The 18,629-nt window shown below is 38.6% G+C and overlaps 1 protein-coding gene across 1 annotated transcript; it reads left to right on the top strand.

Annotated features, from left to right (window-relative positions):
- The first annotated feature begins 1,050 nt into the window (after positions 1-1,050).
- LOC142396279 (uncharacterized) lies at positions 1,051-4,621 on the top strand. The gene is made up of 10 exons (XM_075478863.1): positions 1,051-1,168; positions 1,259-1,375; positions 1,462-1,613; positions 1,814-1,954; positions 2,225-2,282; positions 2,403-2,531; positions 2,687-2,782; positions 3,077-3,171; positions 3,322-3,364; positions 4,107-4,621. The coding sequence occupies exons 2-10, from the start codon at positions 1,352-1,354 to the stop codon at positions 4,374-4,376; spliced, it is 1,008 nt and encodes a 335-aa protein (XP_075334978.1). The 5' UTR covers positions 1,051-1,168; positions 1,259-1,351; the 3' UTR covers positions 4,377-4,621.
- Positions 4,622-18,629: the final 14,008 nt, after the last annotated feature.

Genomic DNA, 18,629 nt, shown 5'->3' with positions numbered 1-18,629 from the left:
TATTTGTGTCTGCCGGCGATATCGTAGCCAGTGTTATGCCGAGAAGTGCACCCCCTGCTGGTCGTACTTTAAAGTGAGTCTGTGATGGAATTCTATGATATAACTACATCATAATTTGTTTACCTGATTTATATAATGGATGCGAATCTGATCAAGTCCAAATTTGTATATAAAATTAAAATAACCAAATTTCATAGTTTCAGGTTCATTTTTATGTAATTTCATCTGGGCTATAATGAGTTGAGATTGTTAATAGAAAATGTATCCAACTGTCTTTCTGTTGACTACAAAAGTATTAGTCACGGCCCTTACTTTAGAATATATGTCCAATGATATAACAATAGTTCGGAATAGGAATACTCTACTGTACAATTGTCGGATTATCATAATTGTAAACGTATTATTATTAATTTAAATGAAGAGATGTGAAAAAAAGATGCACGAATTAAACACCATTGTCAGCTCAATATTATTTTTTTGGGATAAATGTAATAATCCACACCTGAAACGGTTTACGCGCGCTCCCGTGAATGGGAATGCACTTCTCTGCATAACACCTCTGTTCACACGGCTATTAGGCCAACGGAGACTTCATAAATCATATATTCCATAACACAGGCTTAGATTACAACTAACACAAGAATGCTACTTTTGAAATAATGCAAATATTACTGTTATAACATTGACCATCAGATTTTACACAGGTTTATTAATAACGTTTATTATGCCTGTATTATTCACATGTAATTCTTTCATCCTAACAAAAGTATTTACCTCATGTCTCATACCCACCCCACAGATTGTCCGACTGAGAGTTGATGTTATTCCCTCCATCTTCGGCTTACAGGTTCACCTAATAAGAGTAGGTGTATCATTTTAAGGCTATTAGCATTCATAAATTTAAATATTATCAATTACAGGGCGGGGTGAAATATTTATCCCTGTGCATGTGCATGTGCATCAGGTGCCGACATGAATAGGTAAAAAGCGTGTGGATGCATGTATGCATGACAATTACTTATATGTAATAAATAACATATACTAATTAAATTTGTTCTCATGCAGAAATGTCTTCAAATCATCCGGTGGCCTTGAAGGGTGGACAGTGGCATTTCCTTCACAGTGGAAGCAGCAAGATACTGTTAACTGTGGAGTCTTTGTGTGTTCTGTAAGCTGTTTATTATTTGAGCTGCTTCTCCCCTTTTCTTTGCAAATGTTGTTTATAATTTCATCAAGTTCATTTTTGTTTCACAAATAGGCTGCTGAAAATGAGCTCATAAACCGCAAGGTACCTGCAGAGGCTCTGAGCCTTAATCAGTGTAGGACTCTTCGTGTTCACCATGCTGCAGAAATGCTGAAGGCTGTCAACGCAGAGGTTAGAGGTTTTTTTTCTGTTTTAATGTTATACCAAAATCTGCAATGAATAAAAGACATGATGTAAAACAGATCGTTGTAACACAGGACTTCCCACCAACTGCTGAAGAGCTTCACAAAATGGAGAAAAAAGAAGTAAAACTTCAAGAAGCAGAGGCAAAGAAACCTAACTCCAGCAGCCATTGCCTGGCCTGGCAAATAAGGTCCTGCTTGTTCCAACGGGCAACTGGGACAACCAGGTACGTACAACATAAATAGAAACTATATTAATTATATTTATATAGTACTTTACACACAACACAGTCTATATATCAGAAAATCCAAACAACACAGGAAATATGAAAAAATTATTTGAGACCCAACTGAACTGTACAAACTTGACAGTAGATCAAAACTTATTAACTATTGTTGGAATTGTACCACTTGTGTTTTTCAACAGTTTTTTCCATGAAAAAATAAAGTTGTACCCCTGGGTACAATGCACAGCATGCAAAAGCTGGCTGCATTTCAAGTGTGCTGGTGTGGAGGGGGACTGGACCACAAAGGATTTTTTTTGTGGATGCAACAGCACCCCTGAATTGTAAGAATAATTTCATTTTGCAGAAGCCTGCCTGCCATGAAGATCAAAATAATAATTGTTTTTGTTGTGTTTAAAACAGAATATTAACATGGTTTTACCCTTAATGCTTCTCATCATTTTCAGTGTTTTACATTAATGTACAAAGATTAAAATGTGTTATATAATTTTCATTTGACAAGATTAGGACAATGGAGTATGACTTAACAGTGGGAGTATGTATCTTGTCGAAATGGACATGTAAACATTCAGGTAATGCTTTTCTTTATACAGAGATGACATTCTGCAGTCTGTGAAAGCAGAAGACATTCTGGCAGATGAAGAAATAAAGGTAATAGCATACAATCTCCTGTGAGATGTACTGCATTTTATATACTAAAGGCATTCAATAACTCTATAAATAGCCCATGGTTATAAAGCACTATCAACCGCTAAATATGTATGATTACAGGATTTGGAAAGAAATCTACAGAGTGGGACAATTCTGTCAAACAGAATGTATTTATGGAAAAACAGAGGACTAGATCCTGCACTGCGGAAACACTACAGTGAACATCTCACTTTGTTCAATGACATGAAGGTATGTGGACTTTTTAAATAGCATGTAGGAAAGGAGTAATAGAGCATTGTAAGTTTAAAATTGGTCACTTTAACACAGGTTTTATGTATTTTTTTGTTATTCAATTTAAGAATGTTAGCTAAATCTTTTTTTTCCAATGTCTATTACTACACCAGACCGAAGACATGATCGAGCGACTCGAAAAAGTCCTGTCAATACCCGGCACCGTTGCTGAGAAGCAGCTCTACGTTTCAAATGTCATTTTGCCTGAGGTGAGCTAAGAGGATCCTTAACAACATACTTATTAGTACAAGAATACAATTCACAGCATGAAATTATGAGTAATGGTATTTGTGTCTTAGAGATGCAAATGTCAAAAGAGTTTGGATATAGATATAGAGATATATCTATTCCTCTATGGTACCATTCATTTTCAATATAATTCAATTGTAGCTTTTGGAATCAAAATTATAGTGCTTAAATCTATAACGAATAAACATATGTATACATGGCTAAATTCTATATTGTTTGTAAGTTGCCATTTTTTCTCATAATTTCTTTGTTAGGTTTTGATTCAGTGGCTGCAAAAAACTCTCAGCATCTCCAGACACCGAGCTGAATCTGTGCTTCTGAAGAGCACACCAACTAAGGATGACAAAAGGTAAAGGCCATTGTGTTTTAGGTGTACGTGTTAAATCTATAAATCCATTCTGACAGTCATGGATCAAAGTACTAAGCAGGTTAAATTGATGTCACTGTAATGATGGCACCAATGCAATTCAAAGATCTTTTTTTTTTGTTTGTTTTACAGGCCTGAAGACATAACAAAGGATGACTCAGAAAGCATGGAGGAGGTAAGATCATTTCTATCCTTAACCCTGACAGCTATAGACCCATTAAATGCTAGTGCGATCTTATTATTAAAGTGGCTTCAGTTACACGAGACAATAAAAACAAAGCTAAGCATATATGATCTCATCCATTTAAAAAAAATATATATATTTTGTTGCTGGTAGTAACATGGCTTCTTATTGTGCAATGTTTTACACAACTATAACTTATTATTTTGCAGCACAGCCTACTTGACTTGCAGAACGGTGACACCTTGTGGTGGAACTTTATTATTGTAAAATTTTAACCCTTTGGTTTTTTATTTCTATGGATTGCATGCATGTAAAGAAATAACAATTACATTATATACAAACCAAGAAGATACATGAGGTTTAAATTTTATTTAAATTGAATTTAATAATATTTAAGAGTCGTTTCTTAAAAAAAAGACAAAACAGTTCACAGAAGGAAGTACTGAAATAGTTAACATAACCAAGGTTATGAATTCCACTTTCACATAAAATATACAATCTTGGTTTTATTGTAAGGCAATATAGCAAATTCAACACGGTGAACAATGATAGCCTAGCCTACTTAATAAAGATTATCTATAAATTAGGGGTTTTTTTGAGAATGAAATAATAAGCATTTCTATTTATATGATCAAGTTGTTATTCTGATGTAAATTATAAGCAAGTTTCAATCAATACTTGGGAATATCAATGTACGATGAAGACTCTGACCTTGTCTTCTTGTTTAATGCAGAGCGACGTTCTTTTGAGAGACTGCAGAGCTGCTGCTGACTGGTGTCGCAATACAAAATTTACAGGAAGAGTGGAAATACCACAGGTCCTTTCCATGGAAAAAGAGGAGCAAACCCAAATACTTCAGGACCTTCACAGTTGGGAAGATGAACATGACCTGGATTCTCCAGCAGAAATGTTCACATTTATCTTTCAATATAAAAAGGACTATGATTATTTCTGGGAACAACTCGTAGAAGGGAAGAACTACAAAGTTTTTGGAAGATTTTAACAAGACAGACTTTTCTTCTTTGTGGACCATAACTGTGCTATTAATAGTCCACAACATCCACAATATCCACACAATCTTCTCCCTCCCAAAATATGCAATACAGCATCTAGCAGTCGTATTTAAAAATTGTGTATATATAACTACCTTCAGTGTTTTTTATATTCTTTATATTTTACATTTTATTATAGTATTTCTATTTTTGTGAAATATTTAATTACAGATTTTATAAAGATGTTACATACAAATCTTAACAGCTGTATAGTGTCTTTATTCCTCTTCAATGATACAAAGCTTGTAGTACATGATTGGAAAATTCGTTAGGTCAACAGCTTGAATGATCTTCAAGCAATGTGTATACATACCTACTCATTCATTCGTAGGGCACCATAGGCAATCTTTAAATAAATACACATACAAAACAAACATCCTCTACCTTACACTAGAAATATATACACATACATATGTATATAACAAAGCTGCATTCTCATTATTACACCCGTTTCAAACCACAAAATTACGACAAGGCTCGAGCTGCCAAAACAGCGTCAGCTGACAACGAGCAGCTGACCAGTCTATCACACACTGTCATTCTGCTGTTAATGTACGGTACCTGTAGGTGGTATTCTGGCCCTAGACCTCCTGGTGTTCTACTAATCTGGGTCTGAAAAATAATAAATTAATTAATTCAAATATATTAAGGTTTTGACACCTTTAGTGTAGGTAAAACAGTAGCAGTTACCATGGCAACTCAATGGCAGCTGTGTGAACACCTGGAGATGTAACCGGCAAGTGCCAAAATACCTTCTGCTGTACCGCCCCAGTAATGGCTGCAGCCTCGATAGTGAGTGCTGCATCGATAAGTCATAGCCGCGGCCTCGGAAAGTCATGGCCGGTCGTGGCCGCGGCCACGAAGAGTCATGGCTGATCGTGGCCGCGGCCAGAGAGTCATGGCTGGTCGTGGCCGCGGCCACGGAGAGTCATGGCTGATCGTGGCCGCGGCCAGAGAGTCATGGCTGGTCGTGGCCGCGGCCAGAGAGTCATGGCTGGTCGTGGCCGCGGCCACGGAGAGTCATGGCTGGTCGTGGCCGCGGCCGCGGCCACAGAATGCGCTAGCCCTCTCTCACCGTAACCGGTCGTGTTTACAGGTAACCATGGCAACCATTACAATGGTGTTGATGAATGAGGTAATCATGTTGTAAAATGAATGGGTTTTAGCTCAAACCCCGATCACGTTTTAATGGAACTGTATTATAGACAAATGGGACTGTGGAAAAATTGTTGAAAACATCACTGCGGTCAAGTTACATCACTGCGGTCAAGTGAGCAGACGTTCGTCTTTTCCTGATTTAAAGTGCGCCCGTATTACAGAATTTATGGTAAATATAGGAAGTCCATGATACGGAGCGTGCAAATATTTTACTCAACTGTAAAATCCTTTTGATCCATAATTTCTGAAAAAGGTTGATACACTTGAACTCAGGACCATCCTGACTGTTCACTCACTCAGTATCAAACATATTCACTGTATCATTTTGGAGAAATTCAGCCTCAAAGTTCATTACATTTAAGTGAAAAATGCCTTATGCGCGATATTTATGCTACTGTAAAATCCCTTTCATCCATAATTTCTGACAAAGGTTGATACACTTGAACTCAGGACCATCCTGACTGTTCACTCACTCAGTATCAAACATATTCACTGTATCATTTTGGAGAAATTCAGCCTCAAAGTTAATTATTTTTAAGTGAAAAATGCCTTATGCGCGACATTTATGCAACTGTAAAATCCCTTTGATCCATAATTTCTGACAGAGGTGTGTACACTTGAACTCAGGAACATCCTGACTGTTCACTCACTTAGTATCAAACATATTAACTGTATAATTTTGGAGAAATTCAGCCTCAAAGTTCATTATTTTTAAGTGAAAAATGCCTTATGCACGATATTTATGCTACTGTAAAATCCCTTTGATCCATAATTTCTGACAAAGGTGTGTACACTTGAACTCAGGAACATCCTGACTGTTCACTCACTCAGTATCAAGCTCATTAACTGTATCATTTTGGAGAAATTCAGTCTCAAAGTTCATTATTTTGAAGTGAAAAAGGCATTATTTGCATTATTTATGCTTCTGTAAAATCCCTTTCATCCATAATTTCTGACAAAGGTTGATACACTTGAACTCAGGACCATCCTGACTGTTCACTCATTCAGTATCAAACATATTAACTGTATAATGTTGGAGAAATTCAGCCTCAAAGTTCATTATTTTTAAGTGAAAAATGCCTTATGCGCGACATTTTTGCTGCTGTAAAATCCCTTTGATCCATAATTTCTGACAAAGGTGTGTACACTTGAACTCAGGAACATCCTGACTGTTCACTCACTCAGTATCAAACATATTCACTGTATCATTTTGGAGAAATTCAGCCTCAAAGTTCATTATTTTTAAGTGAAAAAAGCCTTATGCGTGATATTTATGCTACTGTAAAATCCCTTTCATCCATAATTTCTGACAAAGGTGTCTACACTTGAACTCAGGAACATCCTGACTGTTCACTCACTCAATATCAAACTCATTAACTGTATCATTTTGGAGAAATTCAGTCTCAAAGTTCATTATTTTTAAGTGAAAAATGCCTTATGCGCGATATTTATGCTACTGTAAAATCCCTTTCATCCATAATTTCTGACAAAGGTTGATACACTTGAACTCAGGACCATCCTGACTGTTCACTCACTCAGTATCAAACATATTCACTGTATCATTTTGGAGAAATTCAGTCTCAAAGTTCATTATTTTGAAGTGAAAAAATAATTAACTTTGAGGCTGAATTTCTCCAAAATTATACAGTTAATGAGTTTGATATTGAGTGAGTGAACAGTGAGGATGTTCCTGAGTTCAAGTGTAGACACCTTTGTCAGAAATTATGGATCAAAGGGATTTTACAGTAGCATAAATATCGCGCATAAGGCATTTTTCACTAAAAGATAATGACCTTTCAGGCTGAATTTCTCCAAAATTATACAGTTAATATGTTTGATACAGAGTGAGTGAACAGTCAGGATGTTCCTGAGTTCAAGTGTCCACACCTTTGTCAGAAATTATGGATGAAAGGGATTTTACAGTAGCATAAATATCGCGCATAAGGCATTTTTCACTTCAAAATAATGAACTTTGAGACTGAATTTCTCCAAAATGATACAGTTAATGAGCTTGATACTAAGTGAGTGAACAGTCAGGATGTTCCTGAGTTCAAGTGTATCAACCTTTGTCAGAAATTATGGATCGAAAGGATTTTACAGTAGCATAAATATTGCAAATAATGCCTTTTTCACTTCAAAATAATGAACTTTGAGGCTGAATTTCTCCAAAATGATACAGTGAATATGTTTGATACTGAGTGAGTGAACAGTTAGGATGGTCCTGAGTTCAAGTGTATCAACCTTTGTCAGAAATTATGGATCAAAAGGATTTTACAGTGGCATAAATATTGCAAATAATGCCTTTTTCACTTAAAAATAATGAACTTTGAGACTGAATTTCTCCAAAATGATACAGTTAATGAGTTTGATATTGAGTGAGTGAACAGTCAGGATGTTCCTGAGTTCAAGTGTACACACCTTTGTCAGAAATTATGGATCAAAGGGATTCTACAGTTGCATAAATATCGCGCATAAGGCATTTTTCACTTAAAAATAATGAACTTTGAGGCTGAATTTCTCCAAAATTATACAGTTAATATGTTTGATACTGAGTGAGTGAACAGTCAGGATGGTCCTGAGTTCAAGTGTATCAACCTTTTTCAGAAATTATGGATCAAAAGGATTTTACAGTTGAGTAAAATATTTGCACGCTTCGTATCATGGACTTCCTATATTTACCATAAATTCTGTAATACGGGCGCACTTTAAATCAGGAAAAGACGAACGTCTGCTCACTTGACCACGAAAAGACGAACGTCTGCTCACTTGACCGCAGTAAAACATCCGACTAGGAAAAAAAATGAAGGATGCCAAGGAGAAGTCAGATATCTTTGTCAAGATATGAAACGTGAAACAATTGTCTTCAGAGGCTGAGAAATAAGTTGTTGTTTTTTTAGAATAGTTCAAGAAGACTCATTACACATCAGGTCTTATTGGGCCACTGAAGATGTACAAAGTTGAGTGTCTTGCTAAAACATGACAACCTGCATCAACTCATTGCTTCAGGTGTGCTGATTTACATAAGCCGCCTCCAACAAGCAAAGAATATTAAAGCTACAATTTTCAAGCTTCACAGTAAATGGGTAATAATTCATTTGTACATAGGTTTGCATTTTCAGAACACCAAGTCTCCAGTTACAAGTCATGGTGAGTCATTAAAAAAGTTGTACACTTTGAAAGAGAGATAAGCCAAAGAGTGTGTAGGAAGGAATGTGAGTAAATCATTTAGAAGAAGATAAGCCATCAGTAGAGTACCCTGTGGATATCTAGTCAGGGCCTCAGGAACAGTCATGTAGCCTCACACAGATCTGCATTCTTCCTGCTCTCTGTTGAACATGTTCCAGTAATAGAAAAATGCATAGGTTTAAAATTCAACATGTAAATTCTCAAACTTCTCTGTATACAAATCGCAGTTTAAAAACAACTGCTCATTTGTTGCATTTGCACGTCTCTGTTGAAGATGCAATAGCTTTGCATGCCTGTAGATGGCAGTGGACCACACTGTTGACACGGCTAATTTTCACATCTGAAGGTGGTGCATTTTGGACTCAAACTGCTGACCCAGAGCTGCAAGTATGACCCCATGACTTTCAGTATTCTTATTTAAAGTATATCAGCTGAAATGCTGGCCGATGCAGAAGGCCGACATCTCCGAGTCTGGTCCTCTCACAAGTTTCTTTGTGTTATATAGGCAAGGCAAGGCATCTTTATTTATATAGCGCATTTCTTACCACAGGCAACTCAATGTGCTTTACATAAAAACAAGGCATTTTAAAGAACAGCATAAAGCAGCATAAAAACAAGCAATTTAAAGAAAAAAAAAATAGAACAAAAATTAAAGCAATCAAAGAAGAGGGGAAAAAGAAAAATATAAACTCAACCATAAGCACACCGAAAGAGAAATGTTTTTAACCTGGATTTAAAAGTGCTTACAGTTGGGGCTGATTTCAGTTCTGCTGGTAGTTTGTTCCAGTTGTGTGCAGCATAACAGCTAAAAGCTGCTTCACCGTGTCTAGTTTGAACTCTGGGCTCCACTATCTGACCTGTCAGCAGATCTCAGAGCTCTGCTGGGTTTATACTCTATTAGCAGGTCATTCATGTATTCTGGACCTAAACCATTCCGTGATTTGTAGACGAGCAGCAGAACTTTAAAATCTATTCTGTATCTGACCGGGAGCCAATGTAAAGACTTGAGAACTGGGGTGATGTGATCTGATCTCTTTGTTCTGGTTAAAACTCGGGCTGCAGCATTCTGAATGAGCTGCAGCTGTTTGAGACTCTTTTGGGGGAGTCCAGTCAGAAGACCGTTACAGTAGTCAAGTCTGCTGGAGATGAAAGCATGAATCAGCTTCTCCTGATCTGTTTGGGACATGAAACCCTTAATTCTGGATATGTTCTTAAGTTGATAAAAGGCTGATTTGGTGACTGATTTGATATGATTGTTGAAGGTCAGGTCTGAGTCTATAAGCACGCCGAGGTTCCGGGCTTGGTCTTTAGTTTCTAGAGACAGTGACTCAAGATGTTTACTGACAGCAAACCTCTTCTCTTTGTTGCCAAACACAATGACCTCAGTTTTTTCTTGATTTAACTGAAGGAAATTTTGGTTCATCCACTTTTTGACTTGCTCTAAGCAGTCGCACAATGACTCTATAGGACTGCAGTCATCTGGAGACAGTGCGAGATATATCTGTGTGTCATCTGCATAGCTGTGGTAGTTGACTTTAGAGTTCTTCAGAATTTGACCCAGAGGCAGCATGTATAGAGTAAAACAATAGTTTTAAAGAAGTCAGATGGCATTGTGTCAAGACAGGATGTCGATGGTTTAAGATGCTGGACTTTTTCTTCTATGGTTTTTTGGTCAACTGTATTGAATTCTGACATCATAGTTGATTGATTCCTAGGTGGTTTTAAGGTTTGCGTCATTTTATTATTTTGCTGATTTATGTTGATATTTAGCCTTATAGATTTGATTTTTTCATTGAAAAAACAAGCAAATTCATTGCATTTTTCTGTGGAACAGAGTTCTGAAACTATCTGTTTTGGGGGGGTTGTCAGCTTATTAACCATTGCAAACAGAGCACGAGTGTTGTTGATGTTCTTATTAATCATTTCAGATAAGTGTTGCTGTCTAGCGCGGAGTAACCCGTGGTTAAAATTACAAAGACTTTGTTTGTAGAGGTCATGGTGAATTTGAAGTTTAGTTTTTCTCCATTTACGCTCTGCTTTCCTGCATTCTGTTTTCAAGGCCTTTATCATCATAGTGTTTCTCCATGGTGTTCGCTTTCTGCTCAAGATCATCTTATTTTTAACAGGTGCAACAGTATCCATGACATTTGAGATTTTCAAGTTAAAGTTATCTAAGAGTTCATCAACTGTCTCTGCACTCGCAGTTGATGACATAGCTATAACTTCCATAAACTTAGCACTGGTATTCTCAATTATGTACCTTTTTCTAACAGACACACGGGTTAACTGAATGTTTGGAGTTAACTGTAAGTCAGAGAACACACAGAAATGATCAGAGAGCGCCAAGTCCTTGATATCAACAGAAGAAATGTCAACACCTTTAGAGATAACCAGATCCAGTGTGTGGCCTCGAGTATGTGTGGGTCCATTCACATGTTGAAGGAGGCCAAAAGTGTCAAGTAGAGAGCAGAGTTCTTTGGCATTAGTGTCCATGTTATTGTCCATGTGAATGTTAAAATCCCCAGTTATGATAAAAAAGTTATAGTCAGTGCAGATAACTGACAGCAGTTCAGCAAACTCATCAAAGAAAGTTCCTGGGTATCTTGGTGGTCTATAAATGATTAGGAAGATAACTTTTGGATCCCCCTTTACTAAAAAACAGAGATATTCAAACGAGCTAAAATCACCAAGTAAAATTTCTTTGCACTGAAAGACTGATTTAAAAATGGCGGCAACTCCCCCGCCCTTCTTACCACTTCGACACTTATTGATAAAACTGAAATTTGTTGGTGCGGCCTCATTGAGAATGGTATCACAGCTACATTCAGTCAGCCATGTTTCACTAAGAAATAAAAAGTCTAGATTATAGGTCATGATCATGTCATTTACTAAGAGGGATTTGTTGGCTAGTGATCTGATATTGAGTAGGGCTAATCTCGTGGAGACAACAGGTGATACTGGTGTGTTTCGGGGTTGACACACTATATTCAATAGATTGGTAGATTTAACTGAACCTTTTTTATTTCTCACCAGTTTGACCACTTTTCTGTTACCTGTCATCACAGGGATTGAAAAGGCTGTCTGAACTCCATAGGGCCCTGACTTTATCTGGGGAAGAGCATTCTTGATATCAGTATTAGAGCCTGGACCCGGCACATATCAGTCAGACTCACAGATATGATGATTCAGAGGAGGTGGGGGAGCTTGGTCACTTCTGTTTGAGGGTTGTTTCCAACGTGATGGACGTGGTGGAATGGGAGGGGCTGGATGAGGTGGGATGTTAGGGGGGAAGAATATGGGATTTTGGCGTGGTGTCAATTGTATTCCAATATTGAGAAAGCTCTTCATCCTGTCCGGGAAATCCAGAAGTGAGGAGTCCAGACTGAGTGGAGACTGCTGGGGGCAGGGTGGGGTCCGGGGGGGCGAAGGCTTGGGGTTTCCCACTGGGGCAGGGGGAGACTCCGCCTGTTGGACTGCCGGGGCTGGTGAAGACTCCTTATCTTGGGGTGAGGCTGATGACGTTGCAGACTCCTTATCTTGGGGTGAGGCTGATGACGTTGCAGACTCCTTATCTTGGGGTGAGGATGATGACGTTGCAGGTTCTTTCTGGATCTGCTGTCCTCGCTGGTCAGTCCTTGTCTCAGCGCCCTCACCAGAGCATTGTCCTATCTGTCGTTTTGGATCGTTTTGTCCTGTCTTGTCCTTGATAGGGGCTGCTGGTGTGTGACGCAGAGTAAAAAATGTTGGAGCTTAGCAACTGAACTCCTGACTTGTTAAGGTGAAATCCATCTGCCTTAAAGAGGTGCCTGCGTCCCCAAAAGATGTTGAAATTGTCAATAAAGTTCATTGAATGAGCAGCACACATGTCTTTGAGCCATCTGTTTAGCATCATCAGTCTGCTGAATCTCTCATCTCCTTTCCAAACTGTTGGTAGAGGTCCACTGAAAAACACCTCTGTACTGGTGCATCGAACTTTGTTTACCAGGTCCATAAAGTCTTGTTTTAATACCTCCGATTGTTGCTTCACAACATCAAGGGCTCCTGTGTGTATGATGAGAGATTTCAGTGTCGGATGCTCAGCAACAATGTCCAGGATATAGGTGTTTTTTTTTTTTTCATGAATGTCAGTTACACAGTTCGAGTCTCGTAGATTAAGTTTAAATTTTTGACAATGCCTCTTCTAGAGTTTGTCATCTCCTTTAAGTAAAAGTTACCACTTTTATTCAGAGGGAAAACGATATTGTTATGTTTTTTGCAGACATTTCTGTCCTGCACAAGCAGAAGTAAACAAGTGGCTGAGCAAACCTTAACATCCTTTCAGCTGCAGTTTGTGTTTACTGCAGTGTTTTCCAACAGTAAATAGACACTGTATGCACACAATTCCCTCAAGGGCTCTTTGAGCTGGCTTTGCATGTATCAAATCCACTTTCAAGGCCAAAATATGTTGAACCATTGATATCAAAGGGCATCTTCTCTCCACACTTTGAACTCTGCATAATTTCTAATCTAGGAACCTATTCATTTACCAAGAGAAACATACTCGAGTGTCCACTGAAGCAGGATGTACTCTTGTATGAAGTAGCCAGTTTAGGTCAACCACACACTGAATAAGAGAATACAGCGGTAATGAATTTATCTGATGTGGGAGACTGAACACATGTAGGCGATATTCTGCAGTGCGGCATCACACAAATTCATTTGAGAATTTGTTATTCCAGCATCCAGTTTATTTAATCCTACCGTCCTCTGTTTGTGAAACTACATTTAATTTAAAAAGCCTTTCAACTACAATCCTTACACGTTTTCTTCTGTAAATTGCATTTGAAAAATAGATGAAGAAATGTATGAAAACTATCAAAGTTTGATATTTCTCAGAGTTGGGCTTTTATTTAAGTGTGAGAGTTTTGAAAATGTCAAACTCCTCTTTCATCCTTGAGAACTGCAGTAGAAGAGATGGTAACTAATTACTTGTTGACATGATTTCTCATGCGTGAACATGAAAAAATAGCTTTTTGGCGAAAAAACATGAAAATGTTGTGAACCTGTCTTTTGATATCAGTATGAATTTGATTTAAGAACCATTGGTGTCAGAAGATTTTTTTTCTTTAACTAGCAAACAAGAGTACAGCAGCACTTAAGTATGTGACACTTAAAGAAAAAATATACCATCAAGGTAAAATCGCATAAGCTCTAAGTAAATGAAAAAATAATATGGATATGACAGCTGAGGTGCAAGGTGTCTGTTAATAACCCGTCTACATAAATCTGACTAACAACAAAGCCTAATAACAACTTACCATGCTCAGTCATGCCTTGGTGTCATGCTAAATAACTGAGAGTTTTACACAACCACTCATTATATGTATTTGGGTACACAAGTAGTTATTTGCCTCCTTGCTGAATTCAACTTTTGTACTGAAGAATCAGCAAGAATACAAAGTCACAGAATTTGGCTGTGCTCCCTAAGTGCTGATGGTGTACGCGTCCCTGAACTCTGGTGGGTTTAATAAAACACATGCTTGCACGTGTTCATCTAACAGGAACAAAGTGTTTTCACCTTTCTGATGCTGTACTCTGAAACAGGATATCCACCATTTCATGAACGACATATGAAGGCAAAGTACACCAGTATGTAAAACTGCATGTCTAATCAAAGTTGTGGTATCTCCTGGGGGATTTGGGGGGAAATGCATCAGGCAACATTTCCACCAGATATTTACAGAGCACTTTAAATGCTACTCTGCTTTCTAGAAATGTGTCAGCTGTGTGCCTTTGACTGAAACTGAAATGTTTGTGTGTTTTGTGTGACAGTCTGCAGTGGAAAAGTCCACTTCCTGAGAAGGGTCAATTTTCTTTCTGTTGTTGCGGTACAAAGGCATGCATGGTACGTGTGAGCTGTGTTTGGATAAGTGGCCACAGAATGGAAAATGAGGAATGAATTTTTTTTGTCCTCCTGCTGTCTCACCCCACCCCACCTGTCTCACTTATTTATTTGGAAATCACGTGGGAATCAAACTACAGTGACATTAAATGAAAAATAAGATGTGACTCTGTTAAACTGTGGATTATAAACAGAATACAATGAGCAGAAAGTGATTTAAGCCCCATGCTGATTAAATTGTATATATTATCATAGATAGCAAAGACAGCATCCAGTTCTACAGTTAAAGCTTTCTTCATTTTTTGGCTCAATATAAGTTTTCAGTTGCTAAACAGTTCAGAGCCTCTTTTGTTGTATTTTTTCAATTTCATAATACACCAAATGTTGCTGTGCTTTTGTCCCTGTCCTGTCCTCTCAACCCCCAACCGGTCCACACAGACAGCCGACCTTCCTGAATCTGGTTCTGCTGAAGGTCTCTTGCTGTTAAAAGTATATTGTTTCTCTCCGCTATCGCCCGCTGTCCCGTGTATCCTCAGGATGGTGAAGATTTGATGCGATGTGTTACATTCTTTTGCTAAGCTACAGTTTCAGAAGTGGCACATTGTAGATACAGTTATGATGAACTCCCCATGGCTTTAGAAAAATAGGGATGGATGGATTACTTGTTTGATTTCTCATTAAAGTGACTTGCGATGACTATTTGTTAATTGGTGCAACATAAAGTTTGGGACTCAGACTTTTTTTACTGGGCCTGCTGTTGTATTGCATTCAGAATAGGATTTGGCATGGTCTTGTCTGAATAAGAATGACCTTCACTGACAAATATTATAAATTGATGGCTCCATATGTTGCCAAATAAACTGCATTCTCTGTGTTACATGATTAATAGAGCCTCCACAGATCAATGGTGCCTCCACACCACCACTGATGTTTGCTTTTCAGCTGCGTGCCCTCTTCTCTTTCACCCACAGGACGCAACAATCCGAAATATCCCCAAACTATTTAAAGTTTTGATTTGTCAAACCACAAAGTAGTTTTACGCATTGACCTCTTAAAATAGCCTGGGGTGAGATGTTGGCAGTGCCCTGATATGTCAGCTCCAGTGGCCTGATCAGCCCCCGTTCCAAAGTTCATTTCCACCCTGCTGAAATGCAAAATTCAAGACAGCGTTTCATTGGATTCAGATTTAGTATACGCCCCTCAGTATGATGAGTCATCAACGCGTTAAGCGTTTGTATTTCGATTATCAGCACTCAAAAACAAAGCAGTTTTATCGGGCCAGTTACTGTGTTCAGGTGACGTGCAAAACACTTAAGTAATGACTTTGATTTCATCGGATCTATAAACTGTTTAGCTACTACTGTTGGACTCCATGTTTTACACTCCCTGGGATGTTTTTTTTTAAATTCCCAGTCATGTTACTGACCTTCTTGATGTGTCTTTTCTTGCATTTGTCAAATGTATTTGATTTAAATGGTTGCAATTTGAGTTTGCATGTTCTCCCCGTGTATGCGTGGGTTCTCTCCGGGTACTCCGGCTTCCTTCCACTGTCCAAAAACATGCATGTTAGCGTAATTGGTGATTCTACATTGTCCCTAGGAGTGAATGTGAGCGTGTGTGTGGTTGTTCGTTTCGTTTGTCTCTGTGTGGCCCTGTAATGGACTAGCGACCTGTCCAGCGTGCACCCCACCTCTCGCCCAATGGCCGCTGGGATAGGCTCCAGCCCCCCTGCGACCCAACCGACGGATTAAGCGGGTATAGAAAATGGATGGATGGATGGATGCAATTTGTTGCATTTATTTTAGAGAACATCCCAAATCTTGATGACATATGACATACACTTCAAATCAAATGGAAAAGAAGCATGAGTAGCATTTATAATGCATCCGTGTAGAATATATCTATCCAATAAACCACTCCAGAACAATCAAAATAACTAAAACCAATCCAAAATAGAAACTTATTGGCCTGAAATCCCTCAAAATAACAGAAACACACGCAAAAATTGAAAACTTGTCATACAATATGGCTTAGCTTTCCTCATTCCCAACGTATACAAAGCACAGTCAAATGAACATGGCCTCATGTTCTAAAATTGGTCCTGGATGAGGTCATTTGCCAGATGAGACTTTGAATATCCTCACCTCTTTGTCTTTGTGCAATTCAAATGATTCCTGATGAGGAAAGTCTTTGTTTACTTTTAAGTGGGGCAGCAAGAATTTTTCATTCTTTGTGAGCGAGTTGCAGTAAAAAGTCATATCTTGTGGCTTCTATTTGTCATGCACACTGAAGAAAACCGTTCTGTTATGGAAACTCTTCAGCTAAATTGGATGTCCCTGTGAAATAAATGTGCTTGATCAAGAACAGCTGTTGCTATTCTACAGGCACAGGGAACATTGTGTTATGAGGGCATAGTGAATATTAATAAGCTTTTTAGATAATATTCATTGAATGAGGGCACAAATTACGGCTGGCAGCGTTGCTTACCACATCTGCTCTGAAGTATTTGCATCCAGTGAAGGGCTGATGGATTCTGCTTCATGATCCCTATTTTTCAGAGGAAAAAGTTAAGTAAAATATCCGCTTTTGATTGACTCCCCCCCCTCATGTAAATAATGCTATGTAGTTATAGTGATCATTCTGGCACTCGGGGGTCCCCAGTTTGACATCCACAGCAAAAAGGAATGCAGAATTTGTAAATGTGACACTGCAAAACGTCACTTGGAGGAGTATAAAATGATACGCTGATATAATATCAGCGGTCAGGACGCTCTGTAACTTTGGCAGGAGTCAAAGCTTTTAAAACACAGGTCCCTGAGGGGCAACATCTATTTATGAAGGCACTTTGTGCTCTAACTTTAGTATCTAGTGCTCTGCCAAACTCTGGTCTCAATATGGACACAAATTCTGACACAGAGGAGCCAAAATGAGCAGCCTCAAGTTTTAGCAAATATCCACTGGAGGCTTGCGCTTCGTCTCCACAATCATTCAGCTGCACTGCAAGTCCTCTCACAGAGATCATCAGGTTGTTTTAGTACATTCTCAAGGAGGAAATTCTTAAAGCAGTTCCTGGACTTTGCGGCATTCCAAAAAACACAAACTTAAAAACTTTCCAGGAAAGAGAATAGAATAGAATCATGACCTTGAATTAGAACGAGATGTGTTGAGCTACTATCAGCTGATGGGTGGTGAGTTGAGCTGCTTATCTCTGTGTTGTTGGGTTTTTATTTTTAACCGGACAACACCTGACAGGCCTCGGGACACAGGGAAGACCTCAGAGAGTCAGGGATGAGAGGCAATTGTGAGAAAGAGAGGAGGGAACATGAGAAAGTGAAGTTTGTGAGCGCAACACTGAGAAGAAACTCACAACACATACTGCAATTTGAAGTAGAATGTGAGGATGACTTCCCATTAATGAGCCATGAGTTGGTCTCATGATGTTGTTGATGTGTTGCAGAGATGCAATCAACACATCCTTCTGCTTCCCAGAATAGAATAATCTGAAGACGTCCAGACAGATGACGTGCAAAATGGCTCCACGGGAGCAGTTGGCCTACATTTACTCGTTACTCCCCTGTTCTGTAACTTTACGCAAATAATGTGTCTCAGTTTTCATGAGAGTATTCCAGCAGGGCCTAGTCACTCGCTGAGGACCGTGTTGTTACTAGGGAAGAAGAAAAACATTGCATGGCTGGCCTAATTCTTTCCCAGCAGGAATTGGCAGCAGTGAAAATCAGCTGTAGCTGATTATAAGGGACGCACCCAGTTGCAACCTTTGCACTACAACTTCCTCCCTCCTATAATGTTTAAGATCAAGTCAGTCTGGTCAGAGAATTGCACAACAAATGGTTTCCAACTGGTTTGGTTCCTGTGGACTAATACGTTAAGAGGATTTAGACAATTTAATGCAAACGCGTTTTGGTCCAGAATCCATTTCTGCTAAGAAAGATTTCTTTGTAGGCTTATAAGGACTCTCACT

This window comes from Odontesthes bonariensis, chromosome 1, assembly GCF_027942865.1.
Source record: "Odontesthes bonariensis isolate fOdoBon6 chromosome 1, fOdoBon6.hap1, whole genome shotgun sequence".
Lineage (NCBI taxonomy): Eukaryota > Metazoa > Chordata > Actinopteri > Atheriniformes > Atherinopsidae > Odontesthes > Odontesthes bonariensis.
Note: the sequence above shows the minus strand (reverse complement) of the source record. Positions and strands in the feature narration are given on the sequence as shown.